This window comes from Cucurbitaria berberidis (assembly GCF_010015615.1).
Source record: "Cucurbitaria berberidis CBS 394.84 unplaced genomic scaffold K460scaffold_7, whole genome shotgun sequence".
Lineage (NCBI taxonomy): Eukaryota > Fungi > Ascomycota > Dothideomycetes > Pleosporales > Cucurbitariaceae > Cucurbitaria > Cucurbitaria berberidis.
In genome coordinates this window covers 1,095,812-1,115,412 of record NW_024468941.1, presented here as the reverse complement: position 1 = coordinate 1,115,412, position 19,601 = coordinate 1,095,812, and the positions used below count along the sequence as shown (strand labels likewise).

The 19,601-nt window shown below is 52.1% G+C and overlaps 12 protein-coding genes across 12 annotated transcripts; 5 read left to right on the top strand and 7 right to left on the bottom strand.

Annotated features, from left to right (window-relative positions):
- Positions 1–108: 108 nt before the first annotated feature.
- On the top strand, positions 109–1,004 carry K460DRAFT_209440 (uncharacterized protein). Its single transcript, XM_040927255.1, has 2 exons — positions 109–462; positions 583–1,004. Exons 1-2 carry the CDS (start codon positions 267–269, stop codon positions 864–866), a joined length of 480 nt encoding a protein of 159 aa, XP_040783062.1. The 5' UTR covers positions 109–266; the 3' UTR covers positions 867–1,004.
- A 120-nt stretch (positions 1,005–1,124) lies between these two features.
- Positions 1,125–1,744, top strand: K460DRAFT_371687 (uncharacterized protein). The gene has a single exon (XM_040934396.1). It carries the CDS (start codon positions 1,142–1,144, stop codon positions 1,493–1,495), a length of 354 nt encoding a protein of 117 aa, XP_040783061.1. The 5' UTR covers positions 1,125–1,141; the 3' UTR covers positions 1,496–1,744.
- Positions 1,745–3,094: 1,350 nt separating this feature from the next.
- Positions 3,095–5,192, bottom strand: K460DRAFT_209495 (HCP-like protein). Its single transcript, XM_040927258.1, has 4 exons — positions 4,316–5,192; positions 4,082–4,266; positions 3,679–3,985; positions 3,095–3,405 (listed from the first exon to the last, which is right to left on the bottom strand). Exons 1-4 carry the CDS (start codon positions 4,889–4,891, stop codon positions 3,337–3,339), a joined length of 1,137 nt encoding a protein of 378 aa, XP_040783060.1. The 5' UTR covers positions 4,892–5,192; the 3' UTR covers positions 3,095–3,336.
- A 389-nt stretch (positions 5,193–5,581) lies between these two features.
- K460DRAFT_209482 (uncharacterized protein) lies at positions 5,582–7,000 on the bottom strand. Its single transcript, XM_040927257.1, has 4 exons — positions 6,975–7,000; positions 6,749–6,888; positions 6,296–6,694; positions 5,582–6,229 (listed from the first exon to the last, which is right to left on the bottom strand). The coding sequence occupies exons 2-4, from the start codon at positions 6,840–6,842 to the stop codon at positions 5,673–5,675; spliced, it is 1,050 nt and encodes a 349-aa protein (XP_040783059.1). The 5' UTR covers positions 6,843–6,888; positions 6,975–7,000; the 3' UTR covers positions 5,582–5,672.
- Positions 7,001–7,104: 104 nt separating this feature from the next.
- K460DRAFT_371680 (uncharacterized protein) lies at positions 7,105–9,144 on the bottom strand. Its single transcript, XM_040934395.1, has one exon. It carries the CDS (start codon positions 9,042–9,044, stop codon positions 7,353–7,355), a length of 1,692 nt encoding a protein of 563 aa, XP_040783058.1. The 5' UTR covers positions 9,045–9,144; the 3' UTR covers positions 7,105–7,352.
- Positions 9,145–9,365: 221 nt separating this feature from the next.
- On the top strand, positions 9,366–10,157 carry K460DRAFT_296841 (uncharacterized protein; the record flags this gene model as incomplete). The annotated part of the gene is made up of 2 exons (XM_040929655.1): positions 9,366–9,861; positions 9,913–10,157. The coding sequence occupies 2 exons, from the start codon at positions 9,366–9,368 to the stop codon at positions 10,155–10,157; spliced, it is 741 nt and encodes a 246-aa protein (XP_040783057.1).
- Positions 10,158–10,745: 588 nt separating this feature from the next.
- K460DRAFT_296007 (uncharacterized protein) lies at positions 10,746–11,344 on the top strand (the record flags this gene model as incomplete). Its single annotated transcript, XM_040929600.1, has 2 exons — positions 10,746–11,146; positions 11,218–11,344. The coding sequence occupies 2 exons, from the start codon at positions 10,746–10,748 to the stop codon at positions 11,342–11,344; spliced, it is 528 nt and encodes a 175-aa protein (XP_040783056.1).
- Positions 11,345–11,643: 299 nt separating this feature from the next.
- Positions 11,644–13,022, top strand: K460DRAFT_390011 (phosphotransferase enzyme family protein; the record flags this gene model as incomplete). Its single annotated transcript, XM_040935761.1, has 2 exons — positions 11,644–12,210; positions 12,246–13,022. The coding sequence occupies 2 exons, from the start codon at positions 11,644–11,646 to the stop codon at positions 12,984–12,986; spliced, it is 1,308 nt and encodes a 435-aa protein (XP_040783055.1). The 3' UTR covers positions 12,987–13,022.
- A 486-nt stretch (positions 13,023–13,508) lies between these two features.
- K460DRAFT_360161 (uncharacterized protein) lies at positions 13,509–14,838 on the bottom strand (the record flags this gene model as incomplete). The annotated part of the gene is made up of 3 exons (XM_040932253.1): positions 13,509–13,750; positions 13,970–13,990; positions 14,115–14,838. The coding sequence occupies 3 exons, from the start codon at positions 14,836–14,838 to the stop codon at positions 13,509–13,511; spliced, it is 987 nt and encodes a 328-aa protein (XP_040783054.1).
- A 97-nt stretch (positions 14,839–14,935) lies between these two features.
- Positions 14,936–15,600, bottom strand: K460DRAFT_209359 (uncharacterized protein). The gene has a single exon (XM_040927254.1). The coding sequence runs from the start codon at positions 15,505–15,507 to the stop codon at positions 15,034–15,036; it is 474 nt and encodes a 157-aa protein (XP_040783053.1). The 5' UTR covers positions 15,508–15,600; the 3' UTR covers positions 14,936–15,033.
- A 93-nt stretch (positions 15,601–15,693) lies between these two features.
- Positions 15,694–17,618, bottom strand: K460DRAFT_296925 (uncharacterized protein; the record flags this gene model as incomplete). The annotated part of the gene is made up of 2 exons (XM_040929663.1): positions 15,694–17,334; positions 17,388–17,618. The coding sequence occupies 2 exons, from the start codon at positions 17,616–17,618 to the stop codon at positions 15,694–15,696; spliced, it is 1,872 nt and encodes a 623-aa protein (XP_040783052.1).
- A 792-nt stretch (positions 17,619–18,410) lies between these two features.
- K460DRAFT_371676 (uncharacterized protein) lies at positions 18,411–19,441 on the bottom strand. The gene has a single exon (XM_040934394.1). It carries the CDS (start codon positions 19,418–19,420, stop codon positions 18,476–18,478), a length of 945 nt encoding a protein of 314 aa, XP_040783051.1. The 5' UTR covers positions 19,421–19,441; the 3' UTR covers positions 18,411–18,475.
- Positions 19,442–19,601: the final 160 nt, after the last annotated feature.

Here is a 19,601-nt window from a genome sequence, read left to right as displayed (position 1 = left end):
TCGACAGCCCGTCGTCTTTTGCATGCGCTGCATTATTTGTTGTTTTCCTTCAGCATAGCGCTTCACTTCTACCCTGTCTTCTTCGGGGCACCTGTAGGGACAAACTGCATCATGGGCAGGAATCCGTTCTTCACGCGTTTTCCTTTGAACGCTCACGACGAGCATTGCATCCGCCATGTTTTCTATTGCCTGGCCATCTTGTAAAAATTTGGGACGGCAACGTCGATTTTGGGTATCCACTTACCCACTTCGCCTTTTGAGCATCTATGGCGGCTGCTTTCGGGCTTCTTTTAGCACGTCGCGATTGGTTCCACGACGCTTTTTGTCATGTGGTCATCTTCTTCTTGGCTTACCTTATTTCTTGTGGATTTGATGGATTGATTAGCGAGCTAGCGAGAGACATTTGGGACTCGATCTATTTTGTTTATACTGCAGAGCGTAGCGAGCGTTCCCCTTTCTTTAGCAGATGGATTTTCTTGGTCTATACATGACGAGATGAATGAGCGATGGGACTGGACTGAATGAAGGACATGTACCGAGCTACGACGACTGTATATGATGGCGCGCGAGATGAACTGAAAGATTGGGGACATATTTCTACTTTACGTGTCATGAAGAGGACGAGCGCAGACTGGACATTATTTTGTTATTCAAGAGACGAACTCCCTTTTTTCCTTCCCCAACAACGACCTCACTTTTACCTTCTTCATAATACCCCAGCTGGACCCAACGTCCCAGTTTCCTTAAGATACCACACTTGTCTCGAGATTCTGTTTCTCGAGGCCTTCTTGTTGCGATTGCACAATTCTTGCTTCATGAGCGGGTGTTTACTGGTCGGCTTTGGGGCCGGAAAAGACTGTACCTAGGTATATCGCCGTCATTGGCGAGCAACAATGCATGCTATCCGATCCTCGAGGCGCTTATGCTTACGTCGGTTTCCCACCACATCCACCCAGCTGAGACGTGAAGTATTGGATGGCAGACTTCGCCACGTACGTTGGAGCGTTCGAGACCAGGCCCGAGACCGACCCGAAGTGCACTTCCCCATTCTGATTGATTGAGAGGAAGGATTCAGCAGCAGGCCGCTACTGCCGCGTACCTCGCATCACGCACCCGGCACTCTTCTCCCGATGGAACTGCCATGCCATTCATGCAATGGTTTCACAAGACAATCGTTGATTCAAGCCCTGTCGCTGCTACGTTTCCCTTCACACGTCGAGTGCGTGCGTGCTTGTACGACGCTGCTCAGCTCCCGCTCCCCCGCTGGGGCCTGACAGCTTGCAGGTGCATTCTACATTTGCATCCGCATCATCTACATACCACTCACACCCACACACTCTCTCTTTCACTGAAAGAAAGCAAGCCACGTACCTCCCCCGTCCCCAACCCCACGCAACACTCTCCTTTCTCAGCGCATCTATCCAAGTACGAGCATTTCTCCGGCTCCACAGGAAACCTATCAAGACCAACCGCTTGCAGCGCGGCGGAGACCTAGATGGGGGGCTTGAGCCTGTAAGTGGCGCAAGTTGGCATGCTCCGATTGCGTAACGTAAGAAACCTCGTCATTCATCAAGATAGGCTGAGAGTCGATCATTGCCAAGGGGGACGTGAAGGAAGCAAAGGAAGACGCGGAAATAGCGAAGAAAACAAGCGGTATGTCAATGGTGAAACAAGATAGACAGTGCTAATGCAGCCTTAACGGACCTACCTAGCGGAAATGGCGGAAAAGATATGTTATCATGGGGAGGATAGTCTAGTTTGATAGGTCAAGTTTGTGAATTATTGTGAAAGTCGTGCTTGAAATTGATGGCATGACCTAGCTAGGTATTCCAGATGATGGCATGATGGATAGTCCGGTCATGTTTCCTAGCAGACACACACACACACACACACACACAAGGAGATCAGATGCAGACTGCCTTCGCTAACGCACTCCACAAGCAGGATCTGCTATTTGTTACGGGTTACTGTGCCACTCCGTTGTTGTGTCACCCACCCACACGCATACATTCTAGATTCAGATCTGACAGGAGGAAGGCAGCCTATCGCGTAAAAAATGCAAAAAAAGGCGTAAACTAGACCGTGGCGGAATTCCCTCAATGTGACTGAAAGCCTGATGAGCACTACTGCTTCGCCACACTCTAGAGATTAAGGGCATGATCACGTCTCAAAATAGTAGAACTGGTGACAAGAATCCATGAAACTGTTGATACCGATTACCAGAGCAGCGATCGCACATCGCCTGTTCTTTGCGAAAGGCATGCAAAGCACTCTGCAAAAGGCACCGAGATGTCTCCCGCACGACTACGCTGTGCACACGACATCCCATGACAGCTCCAAAGCAGGCTGTGCTCATGTCGGACCGGCGCGGGGTATCAACCTTAGCGAGTCCTCTTCGGGGTGCTTGCGCTATTTGGCATTGTACTTGTCTTTCCAGATCCTATAGAGAGGTATACGTTAGCACGTGCTCATCTCTCACAATGTAACTTGTCCGGCATGGAGAGTCCAGGTCGCGGATCCCGAGTCCAAAGGAATACCGAACAATCTTAGAAGCCGCCATGCGCGCTCCAGTCGACGTGTGAAGCTTTCCCGCGGATGCCGTTAGTTATCGCGGTAGCCGTCATTATTCTCTCTGCAACACCACTTCCGCACCATCATGCACCCAAAACTGCCTCATCGTAGAATAATGGCACCATCTGACAAGCTTGACCCACGCGCTCAGCTCCGTCTTTGGCCAACCCACACACACCATCCTGCTTACTTTTCACGCTGGAACCGAGGCCAGCAGCAGGGCGCCACGTGTATATCGATATAAACAGGGTCGTAACGGACCCAGTGTGCTGGGCCGGCATGACACTACCACATTCAGATGGTAAATAGAGCCTTGCACCAAACAGGCATGAAGTACGGCGACGTGCGAATGGGATGATGTGACGCAGGTAATGGGCAGCGGGGAACGGGCAGGAAGTGTGACGGTCCTGCTGCGGGCTCGGGCGAGGGCCGTTCAGCGTCCGCACCGGCTAAGCGAGGAGTGCGTGAAAAGGTGCACTGGGGGCCAATCGATTATGCTTGGCACATGCGCGTTGAAACTGGTTGTCCTAGCTGGGCCATAGTGCTGTGTGTTGGATTGTTGGATGATGTATGGTGGCTTGGTGTTGATGTTGTCGATTGTAAATGCGTCGGCTGGAACGGGATGGCGCGCTTCAACGTGACGGCTGCTCGTGCAGTGAGGAACATGTGCCCTCTTCGCACGGCATGAGTGATCGGCAGTCCGGGAGATCTCGATGGCCAAGTAGATCTCGATATCAAAATAGAGATGATGGAAAAAAAGTGGACTTACCATGTGTTGCCTAATGTCTTGTTTCCTTTGGACTCTGCGAGGCGCAGGAACTGAGCCGCTTTGAACTGTGAGGCGTAATATTAGCACCTCCGTATCAGCCGAACGCAGAATGCTGCCCAACTAATGAGGCTGAAGAGAGGGGAAGTTTGGTGTCTCAAAGAAACACCCCGCGTGATGGCCGGAATCGAGACTACACGATTTCCCAAGCTGACCGTTCGCGTACCAGGTTGCATAAACCTCTAGACGAGCGCATTTTGACCGGTGAGGCAGATGCACACGCTCCCCAGAATGTAAAACGGAGCCCAGTTGTACGCAGTAAGGGATAAGAGCTGACATACCTTGTCCTTCTTCGTGCCGAAGCCCTCGGTATAGCACCATGCGACCTCGTTCATGGCATCCGTGTCGCCGAGATTAGCAGCAGTCTCGTAGTATTGCTTTGCAGCTGCGGGATCCTTCTTGATACCCCAGCCGTTACGGAAGCAGTTTGCCAGCTCATACATGGCCAGCACAAGCTCGCCTTTGGCCGCACCACCTTTCTTCATGCCGGCTCCGAGGGCCAGCTTCTCAACTTCAGCGCTGTTCGATGCCGCCATGGAGAGATAGTGAACGGCTTGTTCCTGGTCCGGCTCGCACCCCCATGCGTGGCTAGTAGTTGGTTAGTGAAGCGTTGGGTAGACATTCAGGGCAACATTTGGGTATAGCTTCATCGTGTCAGGCTGAGGTAGCGGAGGTTCAGCTTACCGTAATGCAAGACCGTAGAGGACCTGCGCCAGAGCATTGTTTGCGCCGTTGGGATCTGCCAGTCTTCCGAATAGTGCGGTTGATGCCTCGAGATCTAGTCGTACTGTCAGATCCGTTATGGTAGTCATTCCGCACACCAACGTACTGCCTTTCTCGTGTAACCTGATGGCCTCCTGGATGTTCTCCTATCCACCCATTAGTTCATTGCTTGCCATTCCTACTTTCTTCGCGTACCTCATCCGCAGATGTATGGACGGTTGCATTCGTGTTACTCCTATTGTTCGTCGGCCGCCCCAATGATAGAGGATTCCCATTCTCTAAGCTCGGTGTCGGCGGCGCACTCGTGCCATGCTGCAACCCTTCTGTGACCAGCACCGTAGCCCTCTTCTCCCATTTCGCCTCGTCTTCCTCTGTCCTCGCTACTCCATCTCCTCCGACTTCTGGTAGATTGTCTGGTATGTTCGTAGAGCTACTTGATCTTGTCCGTCCAAAGTGCAAGCGTTCTGTCAACTTGTCATGCTGCTTTGCCCGGCCGTCGTCAGCACCAGGAGCTGGGTTCTGAGAGGACGCGTTGCTAAACTTTCTGAACCTGCCAAATTTGCCCCGCGGCTCAGGTGAGAGAAGGGGTGTGTCGCGCGTGGGATCGCCAGGGAAGCTAGGCGGTTCGATCGTCTCTTGCGTCGTCGTCGTAGTGCGAAAGAACTGGAATTCAGGTACATCAGGCGATAGCGCAGGCCCCTTTGGTGATGGAGGTGCAACTCCCTCGTCCTTGATCCTGTCCCTCTTTTTCAATAGGTCTTTGAGCGTCATGGTGTTGCGCAATTGAGCTTCGCCTTCGGACGCGGTCGAGGTGTATACGGCGTATCGAGGGGTACAACGAGTCTACACCAGGTGCTTGGTGAGTGCTACGTAACTTGGGCTATGCGATCTCGAGGGTAGCTTTATATTTTCGAAGAGTCTCAGCAAAAGTCGCAGCGCACATGGCAATAGTCCTGTTGGCGCGAACGGTCAAACCAAAGGACACCATGGGAATGTAGGACGGGAGCCAAGCACCGCCGCAGCCCACCTCAGCCTCCATCGCCGCGCACCGCCCATGTCAGAACATTGAATAAGGCAGAGATGGCGAGGGTTGGTATTTGACATTTATAGAACATGATGAGGTTAATAATAGTCCCTTGCATATTACTTTGTGTTCATGGATGATTGATTTTTATTGTTTGACACAAGGTTTTCTCGTCTTTCTCATAGTAATCACAAGAGTGTCCAAGCTAGGATACGGTCCTATATACCAGCAAGCAAAGGCTGACTTCGCACAAAAAAGTACCAGAAAAGGTTTGACAGGGAGCTGTCAAACGGGGTATCATCGAAAAATCCGAATACGCACCATATCCAGCAAGCGTAATCTCTGAGCCCTTCAACAGTCAAGACAAGCTACGACAGGAATGAAGTTGAAGGACCTACCGATTCCGAAACCACACAGTAGTCGGAACTTGAGTGCCGGTGATGGATTAGGAAAGAATCATAGACGATGGCAGGTGGCGGGGGCTACCTACAGTGTTCCGAGGGCACATAACCAGCACACAGTCCGCGCTCAATCGTCCGCGTCGAGGGGAACGAAATCGGCCTGCTGGGTGAACTGATGGGGGTTGTGAATAGATCCAGTCTTGGGTTGGATCGTCCATTCCTGTGTATCCTCAGCAGTATCCAAGTCCTCCTCCTCTGGGGTGCCCGAAAGAGAAGCACGATCCGCTGAGGAAGACCGGTTTGCTTTCCTCATTCGAGAAGCACGATGAACATGCCCCAATCGACACTTATCGAAAAATGGACAGACGCCTGTATTGGAGAAGAAAGGGCACTCATGTGCATGGAGGTTGGGACACGCATTTCCATTGACACAGTACCCCAAGCGTCCAAATGCTTCACAATTGTTTGCCGCTGGGTTAATGCGTACATGAGCAAAGCGGCAATTATCGTTCTTGCATCGGCCCTCTTGGAAGTGCAGACAAGTGGGCGAGTTGTGTGGTGAAGTCTTGTGAGACAACGGGCAGAATTCTCCCTTTAGACACTCGTCCTTATAGAGCCAGCGCTTGCAGAGGGCTTGCTGATTCGGATCATGGAGGTGACGGCATCCGTGGCGGGAACATACACCTACTCACGTGTTAGATGTGCATAAGGAGAACAAAGGGAGGGTGGTCCATGTTTCGTCGAAGATACCTGTGGAAGTGAATGCCGGGCAGAGGGTCTTCGGCTCAATCTGCTGTTGGCTGCTCTGGCTCGCAATAGTGTTGTTCGCAGCTTTAGGTGAAAGCGTTCCCGCCTCGTTTGCTCCCGAGGACTCGATAACGACGTCAGACTTGGTAAAGGTAACAGATCGGTTCTTGAACTTCTGTGCGATATGCGGAGGTTGCGAACGCTGATACGGATGGTACAAATTGTAGCCATTACCACCATGTGCGTACCCGCCGCGCTTTGGACCAGTTACGGGGCGGTAGGAGTTGCTGTAGCCAGTTTCCGAGGCCCCTCCGGAGTGCCCATAGTTTGAGTAGCCATCTGACTGATAAGCCTCATACGCAAGCCTGTCCTCTTTTTCTTTCTTCATCCGTGCAATGTAGCCTAATATTACGCCGTCAGAAGCTTTCCGGTATGGTCACCTTCTCTTCCACATACTCTTAAGCTCTGCGCGAGCCCGGATTTGCTCTTCCGGTGAGGTCATCGCGAGGATCTGTTCTAGAGTGTAGGGGGGTGGGCCAGGCGGTGCCATGTCGTGTGCGGTATCGTCGGACTGGTTCTCTTAGTTAATTGCCTGACTGACACACGTTAGTTCTATTTGAACGCGCGACAGTCTTTGTTGCTGCAGTGGGTGTTTGTTGTGGTAAAAGAAAGAAAGACCAACGTGGGGCGACAAATGATGGCAGAGCGGCAACTGGTCTTGGCACAGTCTGAAGGCACGTTCACCTTGACTTTCACGTTCAGCGTGTGGTGAGTCGTTTCCGCTTTACAGTCACGCTCGAAATCATCAGAAAGGGAGTAGGAATTACATATCATTACTATATGGTACTATTTAAAGCAGAGGAAGCATAATGCATACATAGTACAAGAGAGTTCGAAACCACATCAAAGATAGTTAGAGTGTGTGAACCGCTAGACGCAAAGACAGCCATCTACCAGACCCCCATGCGCCGTAATAATGCTCAAATCCCAGACTCCGTAGCAATGCAATGATTCAAGACGTTGACCAACTCCAGGAAAACCCGCTCGGTAGAAGTCTTAGTTACTCGTCCGCTTCCTCGTTCAACTGCTTCTGCTTGATCGCTAGATCCGTCTTCTGTTTATCGATGGTGTTCTGCATACGCTTCTTGAAGATGTTGTTTGTCTGCCTGTCGCGCTGCTCAACACTCTGCGCAATAGCCTTTTCCAATTCAGCAATCTCAGTTCGTAACTGTTCTTGCCGCTGCTCTTCAGCCACAGCAGCCTCATCGACCTCATCAATGTCTTCGTCCGAGTCACCGTCGTCATCATCGTCGTCGTCGTCTGCGGATGTAGCTGCTGCTGGTGTCGAGGCTGCCGTCTCGGTCTCAACAGTGAGGTTACCATTCTGGCTGAGCGCGTGCATGGCGACATCATGGGCAGTAGTCGGGGTCTCAACTTGGAGGGTGTTGCCAGAGCCGCTAAACAACGCGTTGAGCTCATCGCCGTTGCCTGATATCTCAATCTCTTCGTCCTCCATGAAACCTGCGTGCAGCATCTGCTCAAGATCGCCGGCATCAACCTCTTCCATAGCCTCGTCCGTTTGAGGAGCGTTTACCATCTCTTCATCTTCATCCACTTCCTCTTCAGAAGTAGACTCCTCCTCAGAGCTCTCAGCTTCGCTGTCAACCATCTCGTATTTGGTGGATTGGGCGTTATCGTCCTCTGCTAACAGCCGATTCATCTGCGCCTCGGCTCGCTCGACGTCGATGTAGGATTTGCGGGGCCGGAACCGCAGCTTGCGGACCCATCGCATGGGTGGAGTCAGGCCATGGGGAAATCGGTGGGAGTCAGGGTCGACATAGGAGGGGCGAGGGTACTTCTTTGCTTCATCTTCATTCTGAACCCTGCCCAAAACCAGGAGCATCTGACAGACATCCGCGGTCTTGACCCAATCCTTCTTGTTCCAGCTCTTTAGCGATTCAACGACCGCTGGCAATTCGACCATGGAAGCAGCATAGAAGCGACCTTGTATAGTAATCATGGCTCGGCGACCTTCGCGGTCGAAGAATCGGAAGTAGACGCCGGGCCCTCCCTGTGACACGCTCTTGCCGATTGTCTTCTCCTCAATAGACTTCCGTAATAGGTCACAGTCTGGACCTGGTAGCATCCGTAGAACGAACTGCGACTCTATGGCCGGATCTGGTTCCGCCTCTTCTGCCTCGCTGTCATATCCCACGCCATATGGTCTCACTGGTGGTTTCCCCGCGCCCTTGACCTTCAGAATGGCGGTTCCAGTCCTCTGTGGTGCATTCATCCCTTTTGGCTTGATGGAGAGTTTGATAGACTGTGTGCGAGCAGATATTGGCCGTGGAGCCGGAGGAGCTGGTTCGGTCGCGGCAAGATCATCGTCGTCGTCGCTTTCGTTCACCATAGCAAGGCTCTTTGCCGTAGGTTTCGGTTTGCGCTTTGCGGCCGGTGAGTCGTAGTCGTCACTGTCTTCACGGACCCTTTTCTTTGGGCCAGGTTTCCCCGGTGGAAGTGGATTGCCGCTCTCATCAAGCTTGGCCTTCTTGGTGTATTTACGCTTCGGTCTGGGAGCGTCGCCATGCTGACCATCTGCAGCTTCCACAGGCGCAGGCGCAGGAGCAGCCGGTTTGAATTTGATCTTGAGCCCTCCGCCAGACTTTGCGGAACTCGGCGTGGGAACTTCGGCTGGGCGTGGTTCTGAAGGCGCGTCGCTTGCGGTGTTGAGGTTCTTCAGTTTGAGCTTCATCCTGGGCGGAATGAGTTGCAGGGATTTGCTATTGTAGGGTGATTGTGTCCATCTACGGGCGCCGCCGCATTTGTGAGATTGCACGGGTGTGCAAAAGCTGGGGTAAAGTGAGGTCGCGATCGTCGACCATGAACGGAGGTCGGGCTTGGCAGCCGCGAATAGTGAAGGGCCAAAGCTTCCGCGCCGCATCCACCTGCAATTACTTTGTCTACACCAGTCTTTCGACTAAACATATTTCCAACGATGCGCTGCCTGCGCCCGCGATAACTGAGAGACATCAACTGGGCCTGTGCACTCGACCCGACACACAAGCGCGCCAGCATGTCCCAAAACGACCTGTTCCAGAACCTTTTGCGACCCGCCGTCCTCCACATCCTGCGCGCGACGGGCTTCCATCATGGCAAGCCATCCGCTGTCGACACCATTGTAGACCTCACGGCGCGTTATCTGTCTTTACTGGCGGAACAGACAGCCTACAATGCCTACTCGAACCACAACGACCTCACGCCCGACATCACCGATGTGCGCATGGCCATGCAGGATTGCGGCCTCCTTGTGCCGACCATGACAGCCGGAGAAGAGCTATGGAAAGAGATTTTGCGGAAGCCGCTAGATGAGTACAATGCAAACACAACCGCTCGCGAAAACGAGGAAGAGCGACGCGACGCCGAGGACACAGCGGACGTGAAGGAGTTCATCGAGTGGGTCCAGGGCGAGCAGAACAAGGAAATCAGGCGGATAGCAGGCACATACAAGCCAGTGGCGACAAATCCAACTGAACAGCTAGACCAGCTGGAAATGGAGGATTATTTAAATAGTATGTCCCTCTGTTGGGCTATTCTCAAACTTTAAGCTAACGCTATCCCAGCTCTGATGAAGAAACACAGTAAGACTGGTGTTGAGTCTCGCTTTCAGGGGACCGTGTTAGGTGTCCCCGCAGAACCCAAGACTGTCAAGATCGAAGGAGGAGGGGCAGATTCGATCGAAGACTGGTGTCGGAAGACACGCGAAAAGGCTGCCAAAGCAGCAGAGTCGAAGCGAGAGAGCCGCGAACCGACGAGCCACGTAGTAACGAGGGAGCCATCAGAAGACGTGGTCATGGAAACGGAGTGACAATACCCTTACTCGATTTGAAGCATAGCGAAGGCGTTTTGGTTTCATTATATTTTGGCGCCATGATCAATCCGAAAGGCCATCAAACAAGGTGCTTTCCTACTCAGGCAACTAGAAGCGATCTTATATACGTCTCGCGATTGAGTAGACGCGCTAGGAGTGCCTTCGGCTCATGGGCTCACAGCTTCAACCTCCTTGCAAGGTTTAGCTTGAAGTAAATACACAAACTGAGGCTACTTGTACCTCGCACCCACACCACATTCAATTGCCACAAACGAATCGTAACAGGTCTCTCGAGTTTTCCTGCACGTACTCACATGATAAGAAGTCATGGGTGGGGCAGAATGAATGACGGTTGCGCCCCGCATACGTCATCATACCAATCGAAGAATCCCATGGCAGATAACATTACCCATTCTCTAGCAGATCTCCATAGTCTCACCTCTGCAATTCCCTAAACCTCAAATCGTCACAATCTCACGCCTCAAACTTTGTCACAGACTACAAACTTGCCAACAAACTCATCTGTCTACGACACCCTGGCATTGACACTTCCAACTCTACACACCCACAGCAACACCACCAAACATGTCCGGACTCGACCCCAAAGGCCCTTCCCAGCCAACCCAAAATGATGCCTACACCACACCCGGCAACCCCGTCGAAAGTAATCCCACCGAGCAACGGCAAACCGAGTACAACGCCGCCGACAACAGCGCCAGCGTAGGCCAGCGCATCCCCACGAAACAAGCCACAGACGCTCAGGGCCTGAGAAATGCAAAGTTTGGCGAAGGTGCCGGTATCCATGGCGCGCCGGCGGGAGAAGAAGCAAAAGGGCGGTCGGAGGAGGATGTAGGACGGCACAATGAGTTGGATGGCGAGCAGATGGCTGCACCTGGGGAGGGGAGAGTCGCTAATGCGGTGAGGCAGGGAGGGAAGGGACAGGGTGGAGGTGGAGAGCAGCCTGATCTTGCGTCGGATTTGGACAGGTAAGTCATTATTTTCTGGAGGGTTGGAAAGGGGGAGAGGGTGTGTTAAATAGTTGCTAACAAGTACATAGGAAGAAGGCTGAGCAAGCCGAAGCACGGGACGCGATCAAACAGTCTAAGGGCGAGAACACTCAAGATGGAGGGGCTTTGGGTCAGCAAGGCGGTCCTGCAAATGTAGTAGGTAACCAATTACCCTAATTTTGGCCAGGGATGATTTTCGAGATTTGAGGAGGAGCTGTAACGAAGAGAAATGTAAACAGCAAGTAATATAAGAGGGGTCACTACAATGCGAGCCACCCGCCGTGGCGAGCTAAAATCTAGGTACTTCGTTATTAGAGCAATATAGGTCTCCCTCTCTTTTGTGCCCCAAACCGCCACGCGCGCGTACTCAAACAAGGGCGAGCCCTCACCGACATTTTATGAAAGTACGGCGTATCTCCATCTACACTCTCGACCAGAATATTTTACAAAGCGTTCACAACGAGGGAAGACCGATCATGTTCGATGAGTTTGCGGAGAAGAATGGGGACAAACAGTGGGATGAATGGCGGACGCGGGTCCTTGACGCCAAAGATGACATTGCGACTTTCGTCGGCACCCGTCTGGGAGTTAGCGGAGCCAGATATGTGACCTGGCACCAGGGATCCTTCAACCTCTGTCTCCAGATTGCGTTCGATGATGCGCCGAACGCTATAATTCGGTTTCCAGGGCCAGGACACACGACCTTCCGCGACGAAAAGATCGAGAAAGAGGTTCAGGTTATCAATTTTCTCCATGAGAACACCACGATTCCCATTCCCCGCCTGATAAGCTGGGGTTTGACCGACGACAACAACAATCCCATGGGATTTGGCCCTTTCATGATCTCAGATTTTGTCGAAGGAACCAGCTTGTGTACTGTTCTATCTGACCCAGCCGACATTCACAAACCTTACCTAAATCCCAATATTGACGAGAAAGCTCTGGACACCGTCTTTGAGCAGATTGCCGATTTCCTGCTGCAGCTCCACCAGTTCGATTTCTCAAGCATCGGATCAATCTCGAAAACTTCAAGCTCGTGGCAGGTCACCGGAGACCCCTTACATACACGATGAATGAGCTGGCAACCACGGCATTTTTCCCCGTGGATAAATTTCCGACAGGCCCTTTTCAGTCAGCCAGAGAGTACTTTGACTACATCATTCAAGAACACATGACACATCTTCAGACTCAGCGGAATCTCATTTTCAGCAAAGACGAAGCCAAAGAGCGATACACCGCGCGCCATTTGTTCGCACAGCTAGTCGACAAGTACTGCTTGAATGATGATGGCGGCTCTTTCAAACTCTTCTGCGACGACCTACGGCCTCAAAACATGCTTGTGGATCCAGACACCCTACGCATCACGGCCGTCCTCGATCTCGAATTCACTAACGCTCTACCGAGCCAATTTGCATCCGAGCCACCATGGTGGCTGCTGCTCGTGGGTCCAGACATGTTCCTCTACCGAGGCCACACCATGGACGAGTTCTTTGCCGCGTACGAACCACGTCTAGAGCAGTTCCTCCGAGCCATGCAGAGGGCTGAAAAAGCAAGAGATGTACAAGTACAACAGCATGTTGGTGAAAAGGCACTCTCTGATCTCATGCGCGAGTCATGGAGCTCGAAGCGTTTTTGGTTCAACTATGCTGCGCGCAAGCCATACGATGTTGAAGTTCTGTTTCGCGGCGCACTGGACGAGAAGACAGGAGCGGGCATCGAATCGCTGAGCGCTGAAGCGCAAGCAGGGCTGGATGAGTTTATCGAGACGAAGATGACGCAGTTGTATGCGTACATAGACGACTGCAAAGTTCTTCTTTAAGCGTTGAAAGCTCTTTGAGACAGTTACCACGAAGTTCTATTCAGACCAACGACCAAATGAGCGGACGGGCTTTTTGTCCAAGCCCCCAATGTTATCCTACATGTACCCAACGCTTTCGCTCTCAAAATCAGGAACACTGATCCGAAAACGAGTGGCAGTCGACAAAAAAACGAGGTAATGACAGACGCTTCTTTCATCAGAGGGGCAACAACTCAGATCCCTCTCGCTACATGTAGCTCGCGCAACCAAATGACTACCTACCCAAATCAGCTTCCTCGTTTGTGTGGTTAAGATTGTACTCACCCAGGCAAATAAGGCTCGACATTGAAAGCCTTTGGGCCTTTGGGTTAGTCGCGCGTAGCTCAGTTCTGACGGCGCTCCTGGGAAGCTTGTCCTGCTTTGAGGATGGCTTCAGCTGCCTCCCGTTTCTTCTGGGCTTCCTCTCGCTTCTTCCGGGAAGCTTCTGTAGCCTCCCGCATGTGTTTCTCCTCCTCGCTCGTTGGGATTTTGATGAAGCTGCCGCTATCGAGGCGTCGGAACGCCACCTTGCCAGCCGGTGAAACCCTTGGAACTGCATGCCTCCAGCTCAAAGTGGCCGGCAAAGCGTGCAGTTGTATCCTTCAGCTTTGGAAGCATTGCTTGATAGTGCCGAATCTTCGAGACAGGTCGATCTTTGCAATGGAGTAGGGGGGTGAAGCTGAAGCAGGTCTTGACAGCGTCGACGGATAGATTGACAGCGAGACCGAACAACATGAAGGTCCTTGCTGCCGGCTGGTATTTAGAAGTCCAGTGGCCTCACAACATGGCCAGCCTGACGATATCTTCATACGCATATCTTCATACGCATACGTGGGAGAGACTCCAGAAATCAAATGCTTGAATTTGGCTCATTACGTGGTGTGGCTCACCTCCCAGTGACCCCCATTACATCGGTTCCTTTTTCAAGTCTAAACAACGCTTCGTACGAATGACAATCAACTCACCAGGCCTCATGACCTTCCTACCTTGACCTCCAAATCCTAAGTAGCATGCTCAAAGAATGCAGAAACGTCTTTGTACATATAACACTCATGACTAGAGTCCAAGTCACAAAGCCTTGTATCTGGCAGATCAAAGCGGCAGACTCACCGACGACATGCCAACCATTCCCCATGATCTTCCTGGATGCGATATACTGCCCCAGCCGCCCTGCCAAATTTCCTGTTATTTCATACAGAGCCAAAGTAGTATCTACCGCTTTAGTACAAGCCCATCGTGGTGCGGAACGCAATGTCTTCGTAGCCCTCCTCTTGCCTTGTCGGACGGTTCGCATCTTGAGCTCCCACCAAAGTTGCTTGTAAGCGCTCGCAGCCACCAGCATAAGCTCCCTGTCGTTCCAGGCGAGCCTGTCCTGTTCCTCTTCAATGTCGGTGTTGTTGACGGTGAAGAAGTCACGTAGAGCTCGGAATTGCTCTGTGACTGCATGCAAGAACGTGCGTTTCGTCTCTTCCTCTGAGTTGTCTATTGGGATGAAGCACCGCGCTTCGTCACTAGGGTATGAACTCTCAGACCTGATATTCGTGACAGACGGATTCCTAGAGCTTCCGAAACTATCAGAAGACGGACGGCTCCGTCTTTCAGTGCTGTGTTTACTCACTCGGTACGGCGCTCTCAAGGCATGGCCTTTTGGATAGGTAGATCGGACATCGTATTTTGTGTCTGAGTACTTGCGGCGACGAAGGGGTTCGTAGTTTGGATAGTTTGGATGGCGTGATGGAGCAGTTGGTTCTGGCGCGATTTCGCCATCGAAGGGAGTGCAAAAGAAGGTATTTGGTGTGTTGCCGCGAAGGGCAGTCGTAGTGAAGCCTGACATATTTGCTGTGATGCTGGTCTAGCTTACGATATGGTGATATGTTCGAAGCGAGTTGGAAAAGAATGCAGATGTTATCTCAGATAATGCAATAGTAAGAACGTTAACGGGTTGAGATGGTCTTCGTACGAGCTTGAGATATAAGGCAGCTATGAGCACTGCGAGACAGAAAAAAGTCCTTGTCTTGAACAGAGACAATCAATCACATTGTGCGACCAGTTTGAATGGGTGGTCGAGAAGAATGAGACAAAGAAGAGCTGGGAAGGCTCTTTGGCCGTCGAAACATTGTTTGCGAAGTATAACGAGGTATAGACAAGTGATGCGCATTGAAGGGCGAGAAGCTGTGGTAAGGGCAAGTTTTTGAGACGCTCCCATGTTGCTGGAAGGCGCGGACGTGTGCCCACGTTTGCTGCTGGCCAAGATGGGATGGCGCGACGTGACATTATCACTCACCAAGATGCAAAGATACAAACGTTGAATATTCATGTTCGTGAAGTCTATAGCTAAAGCTACGGACAAAGATATTAAAACTTGATACAATAAGAGCGACGCGTTTGAAGACATGACCTCCATTGCAAAGGAAATCGCACACTCAAGTGATGGCGCACTGAAGAACGGCAGTGCAGAAGAACATCCACAACGTACGATGAAAATGTCGCACGCATCTCTCATAGCGCATACACGCTACTAGAAGTTATTGCTACGACCCAAACATAACGCCACAATGCAGGCCTACCGCAACCACTCCATCGGAGTAGCCAGTGGTCTATACATCAAAACTCCAAATCAAAAATCAAATCCCAAGCCAACGTTATGTACGTGAAAAAAAGAAAAACAAGGAAAAATAAGTATATGTCCCTATTGGGGCATATACACATCGAACTGAAAGTTGTTGATGTCGTTCGTCGCGGCGACGTTGGGATCATAAGCCGCGAAGGCAGCGTTGTCATACATCATGATAGGCTCAGTATGCATACTCATTGCATAGTCCATATACTGACTAGACTCAACGGGGACTTGGGTGTTGATCGGCGTTGGCACTTGTAGTTGTGTTGAAGAGTACGAGGCGTCGACGTCGCATGTCGCGTTATACGAGTCGTCATCTTGTTCGGGCACATCGTCGGAAGCGCTCTCAGGCGATGCGTGGCACGGTTTGTTGTCGACGTCCACCTCTTTGATCCAATACTGCTTGAGATACTCCATTGCAGGATGGTCACCCCCACCGATACCACCACGCTTCTCATCGTTCTTGCCCTTCCTGCCCCGCTTTCGGGGATGGAAGTGAGCACGTCGTAGATGAGCAGCAGCATTGTAGTATGCGCCGTAGACCTTCTTGTTGCGGCAGTGCTTACAATTGGCGAGATACTTCTTGTCAGAAGAGAAGTCGACACAAATATACCCTTTACGCCTAGCAGAGTGTGCACGAGCAATGTGGCGGTCGAGTTCATGCGTGCCACGAAAGCCCTCAGGCCGCTCGATGCAGTGCGGACACATGATCTTTGGATGATGAGGGCGCACATACGGTGTTTTAGAGATGACACCAACAGTCTTGGACGATCCGTCATCAGACCTTATCCTTGCCATCTGAGCATTTGATGGCGTAGACTCGGTCTCATCACTACTTTCGACTGCTTTTGGGGCAATCTTGCGAGCGGCAGCTTGCGCGTTGATCTCGCGCTCGCGTCGTGATTGGCGAGAGCAAGTGGAAGACGGCGCCGAAGCGTCGCTTGCACTGCTCTCGCTTGAAGATGTTGAAGCCGACCTCCGCATATCCTCCGCCAGGTACGACTGCTCGTTTGGTGAAGAAACAAGTGCTTGCGCACTTGCAGAAACAGAATGTGACGCAGGGGAAAAGAAAGCTTCACTGGTAGAACCAGTGAAATTAAGGAAATGAGAACCATCAACATGATTGCTGATGGCTTTCGACTCGACATGATAAGGAAACGAAAGAACCCCATCCTCAGGGAGGATAGAGAGCATGCAAGAAGAATCAGACTGAACGCGCAACATGGGAACGTTGTCAAAGAAAAGCGGGTTGTAACTGCTCTGACGGCTCATAGAATTACTTGATTGAGTAACAGGAGTCATCAGAGCAGTTGAGGGTGAGCTGGGTGACGTGGAGCCATCCGAAGATGAATTCCACTCCAGGTTGGGTGTCAGTTGAACATGTAATTGTTGGGGATACTGGGGAAGGGGGAGGGGGAGAGAAGAGCCAACTGGCTCGATGCAAGTGTTGACAAAGTCATCGGGACTGTACTCAACCGTGCTGTCATTAACGAAGGCTGCACCCTCGACAACAGGTTGGAGTGAGGGTTGTCTTCGCATTGGAGTGTCCGGGTAGTGGGTGTAGTCGTTGATTGACTCTTGAGACATGGATTGCCAATCTGAGAAGGTGCTCGTTGACCGTTGCAGGCTGCTGCTGTCTGATGTAGTGGTCGATATCGAGCGGCCCATGGCTGGAGCTGGCGAGTTGCGATGCATGGATCTGAGGCCTGATGTCTAGGGGGGGCGTTAGAAGAGGAGAGCGTAGACCAAAGAGGTGTCATCCATACTTGGAGCTGCGTCAAATCTGGCGCGCAAAAGGGCATTGAGCGTGGGGTCTGGTGTGCCATCGAAGGTTGTGTCGGGTTGAAGGCATTGCTTGGGAGGGTCGAGGCGGCCTGTAACCAAAGCTCCTGTCGCTGCTCCTCTGAGAGGTGTGCGTGACCACTCCAGAAGTCCTGTTTGGCCTGCTCGAGTATTTGGAGATAGGTCGGACTGCTGTTTGCGAGAGTTGCAGCCATCATGTGTGACATGTAAGACAGAACAACAGTAATAACGGTGGTGTTGTTGGAAGCAAACTGCGCGATGACGGAGATCAGCAACGGCGACACCGGGAATGGGAGTCTGTGCAGGGAAAAACGTACGGTTGACAGACGGTGATGATAGTCGGGATTGTCAGGGAGAACGCGAATGGGGCTTTGAGAATGGCGAGGCGATCAGTAGGTGATGAAGCGGGTCGGGGGGACACGACGGGCTTTTAGCACCACTGGGAGTGAGTGGACACATGGGGGATGCGGTCGATGCGCTGGCTCGTGTGGGAGGGGGCGTGTGACGACGGCGGCCCGCGCTGAACGGTGGACGAAGGGCCAAGCCAGGCTGAGAAGGGCACCCAAGCTGACGATCAACATTGATCTCGCAGACGGGCGATTGGACCAAAGGAAATGAGGACGAGTGCCATTCGCTGCCTCACTTTTCTTGTCGTATGATGGAGGACTGGCCCCGGTATGCTTGGCGCCAGCGTCCTCGTTCACACCCGGTGAAGGGCAACAAGTTTCATGCATCCCTTCACATCTGGTCTACTTTGCTGTCAGTGGCAGAGCGCCCTCCTCCACTCACCTTGCCCTCTTGCGTCGCGCCAACGTCCTTTTCGTACCAGATGCCACGCCGCCAGGCAGAATGGCAGCAAACAGTCGTCATCTAGCTAGGGCTTATGGCCGCGGGACCCTTCGGATCGCCTTCCTCGGATCGCCTATCCTTGCCATCGTGTATTGCGGATTGCTTGTTGAGATCATCATTATACTTTCGCGAAATACCATCACGGTGCTCCGCCATTTTAAAATTTGTCTCCATTATTATTCTATCTTCCTTTTCTAGCTTGTCACGACTTCTCAGTTTGTTGTCCCCGACTTACAGGGGGTTTGAGGAAGGCTGCGCCGGGGAGGCCCGGCGACAACAGTCTCCTCAGCCTGATCCGTTGGCGCTTCGCTCGCCTGGGTGGAGGCTCAGAAGCAGTCGACGACCCCGAGGAGAAGGAGAACTTTGACCCGGGAGGACTTGCAGCCTTTCTGACGCTCTTGGACGCAGTTTCCTCTACGCTTATTATGCTGTGCTGCCTACGAGCTGGATGGCTATCATCAAGCCAGTACTTGTCCAGACTCTCCTCTGTTTCCTGTTCGACCACACCAAAGTCTTCGAAGAACATGACTATGTTATCTAATCCTATGATGTCAGAGAAACGGCTTGCCTTGGTCGCTAGCGCCGTGCTGAACAGATCTGTGCTTGCGACGGAGTCTATGCGAGGCTTTCCTGGGTGTTCTTCGAGACAGATTTTACCTGGCAGGTAGACATGCTTTCGGCCGAGTAGGCCTCTGTCTCTCCTAGTATTATTGACTACCTGGTCGCGACTTTGTATGTCAGACTGCGCAGGGGGTGTGCGTGTCCTCGACGAGATGGACATGGTCGGTACCCGCGTTGGTGAGCAAGGGCTAGGGAGCGATTCGGTCGTTGACTGCTTGATCCCATACAGTTCTCTTGGTGTGCTCAACATTGAGTTTGGCGAGTTTGGTATTTCCTTCGCCTCAAAACCTACAATGTTCAACATCTCCATTCGCTTCTTCTTCAGCGTATCCCTTACTCGCGCTTTTCGTGAGAAAGAGCTTGGTGGTTCCTGTTCTGCTGTCGTCTGAGAAATATCCTCGTGTTTCAACGCGTGTGCCATGGGCAGTAACTGTCCTTGCTGTTCCGCGGTGTCGTCACTAAGAATCCCTTTGACAGTCAAAGGACTCCTCTCCATAGGGGCCCGTTCTGGTATCATACTCCCCATAGTTGTCAAACCGCCCATTCTCACACTGATCGCTCGTCTGGGCTGCGGCGGAATGAACATCGACGGACACAGTACGCCCGGAGGCGCTGACTGCGTTTTCCGCGGTCGGTGCGTGCCGTTTTTATCATTGCTCAGGCTTCCCGCCCGGAGTCTCGATCCCTCCTCAGGTGGTGCTGTTATT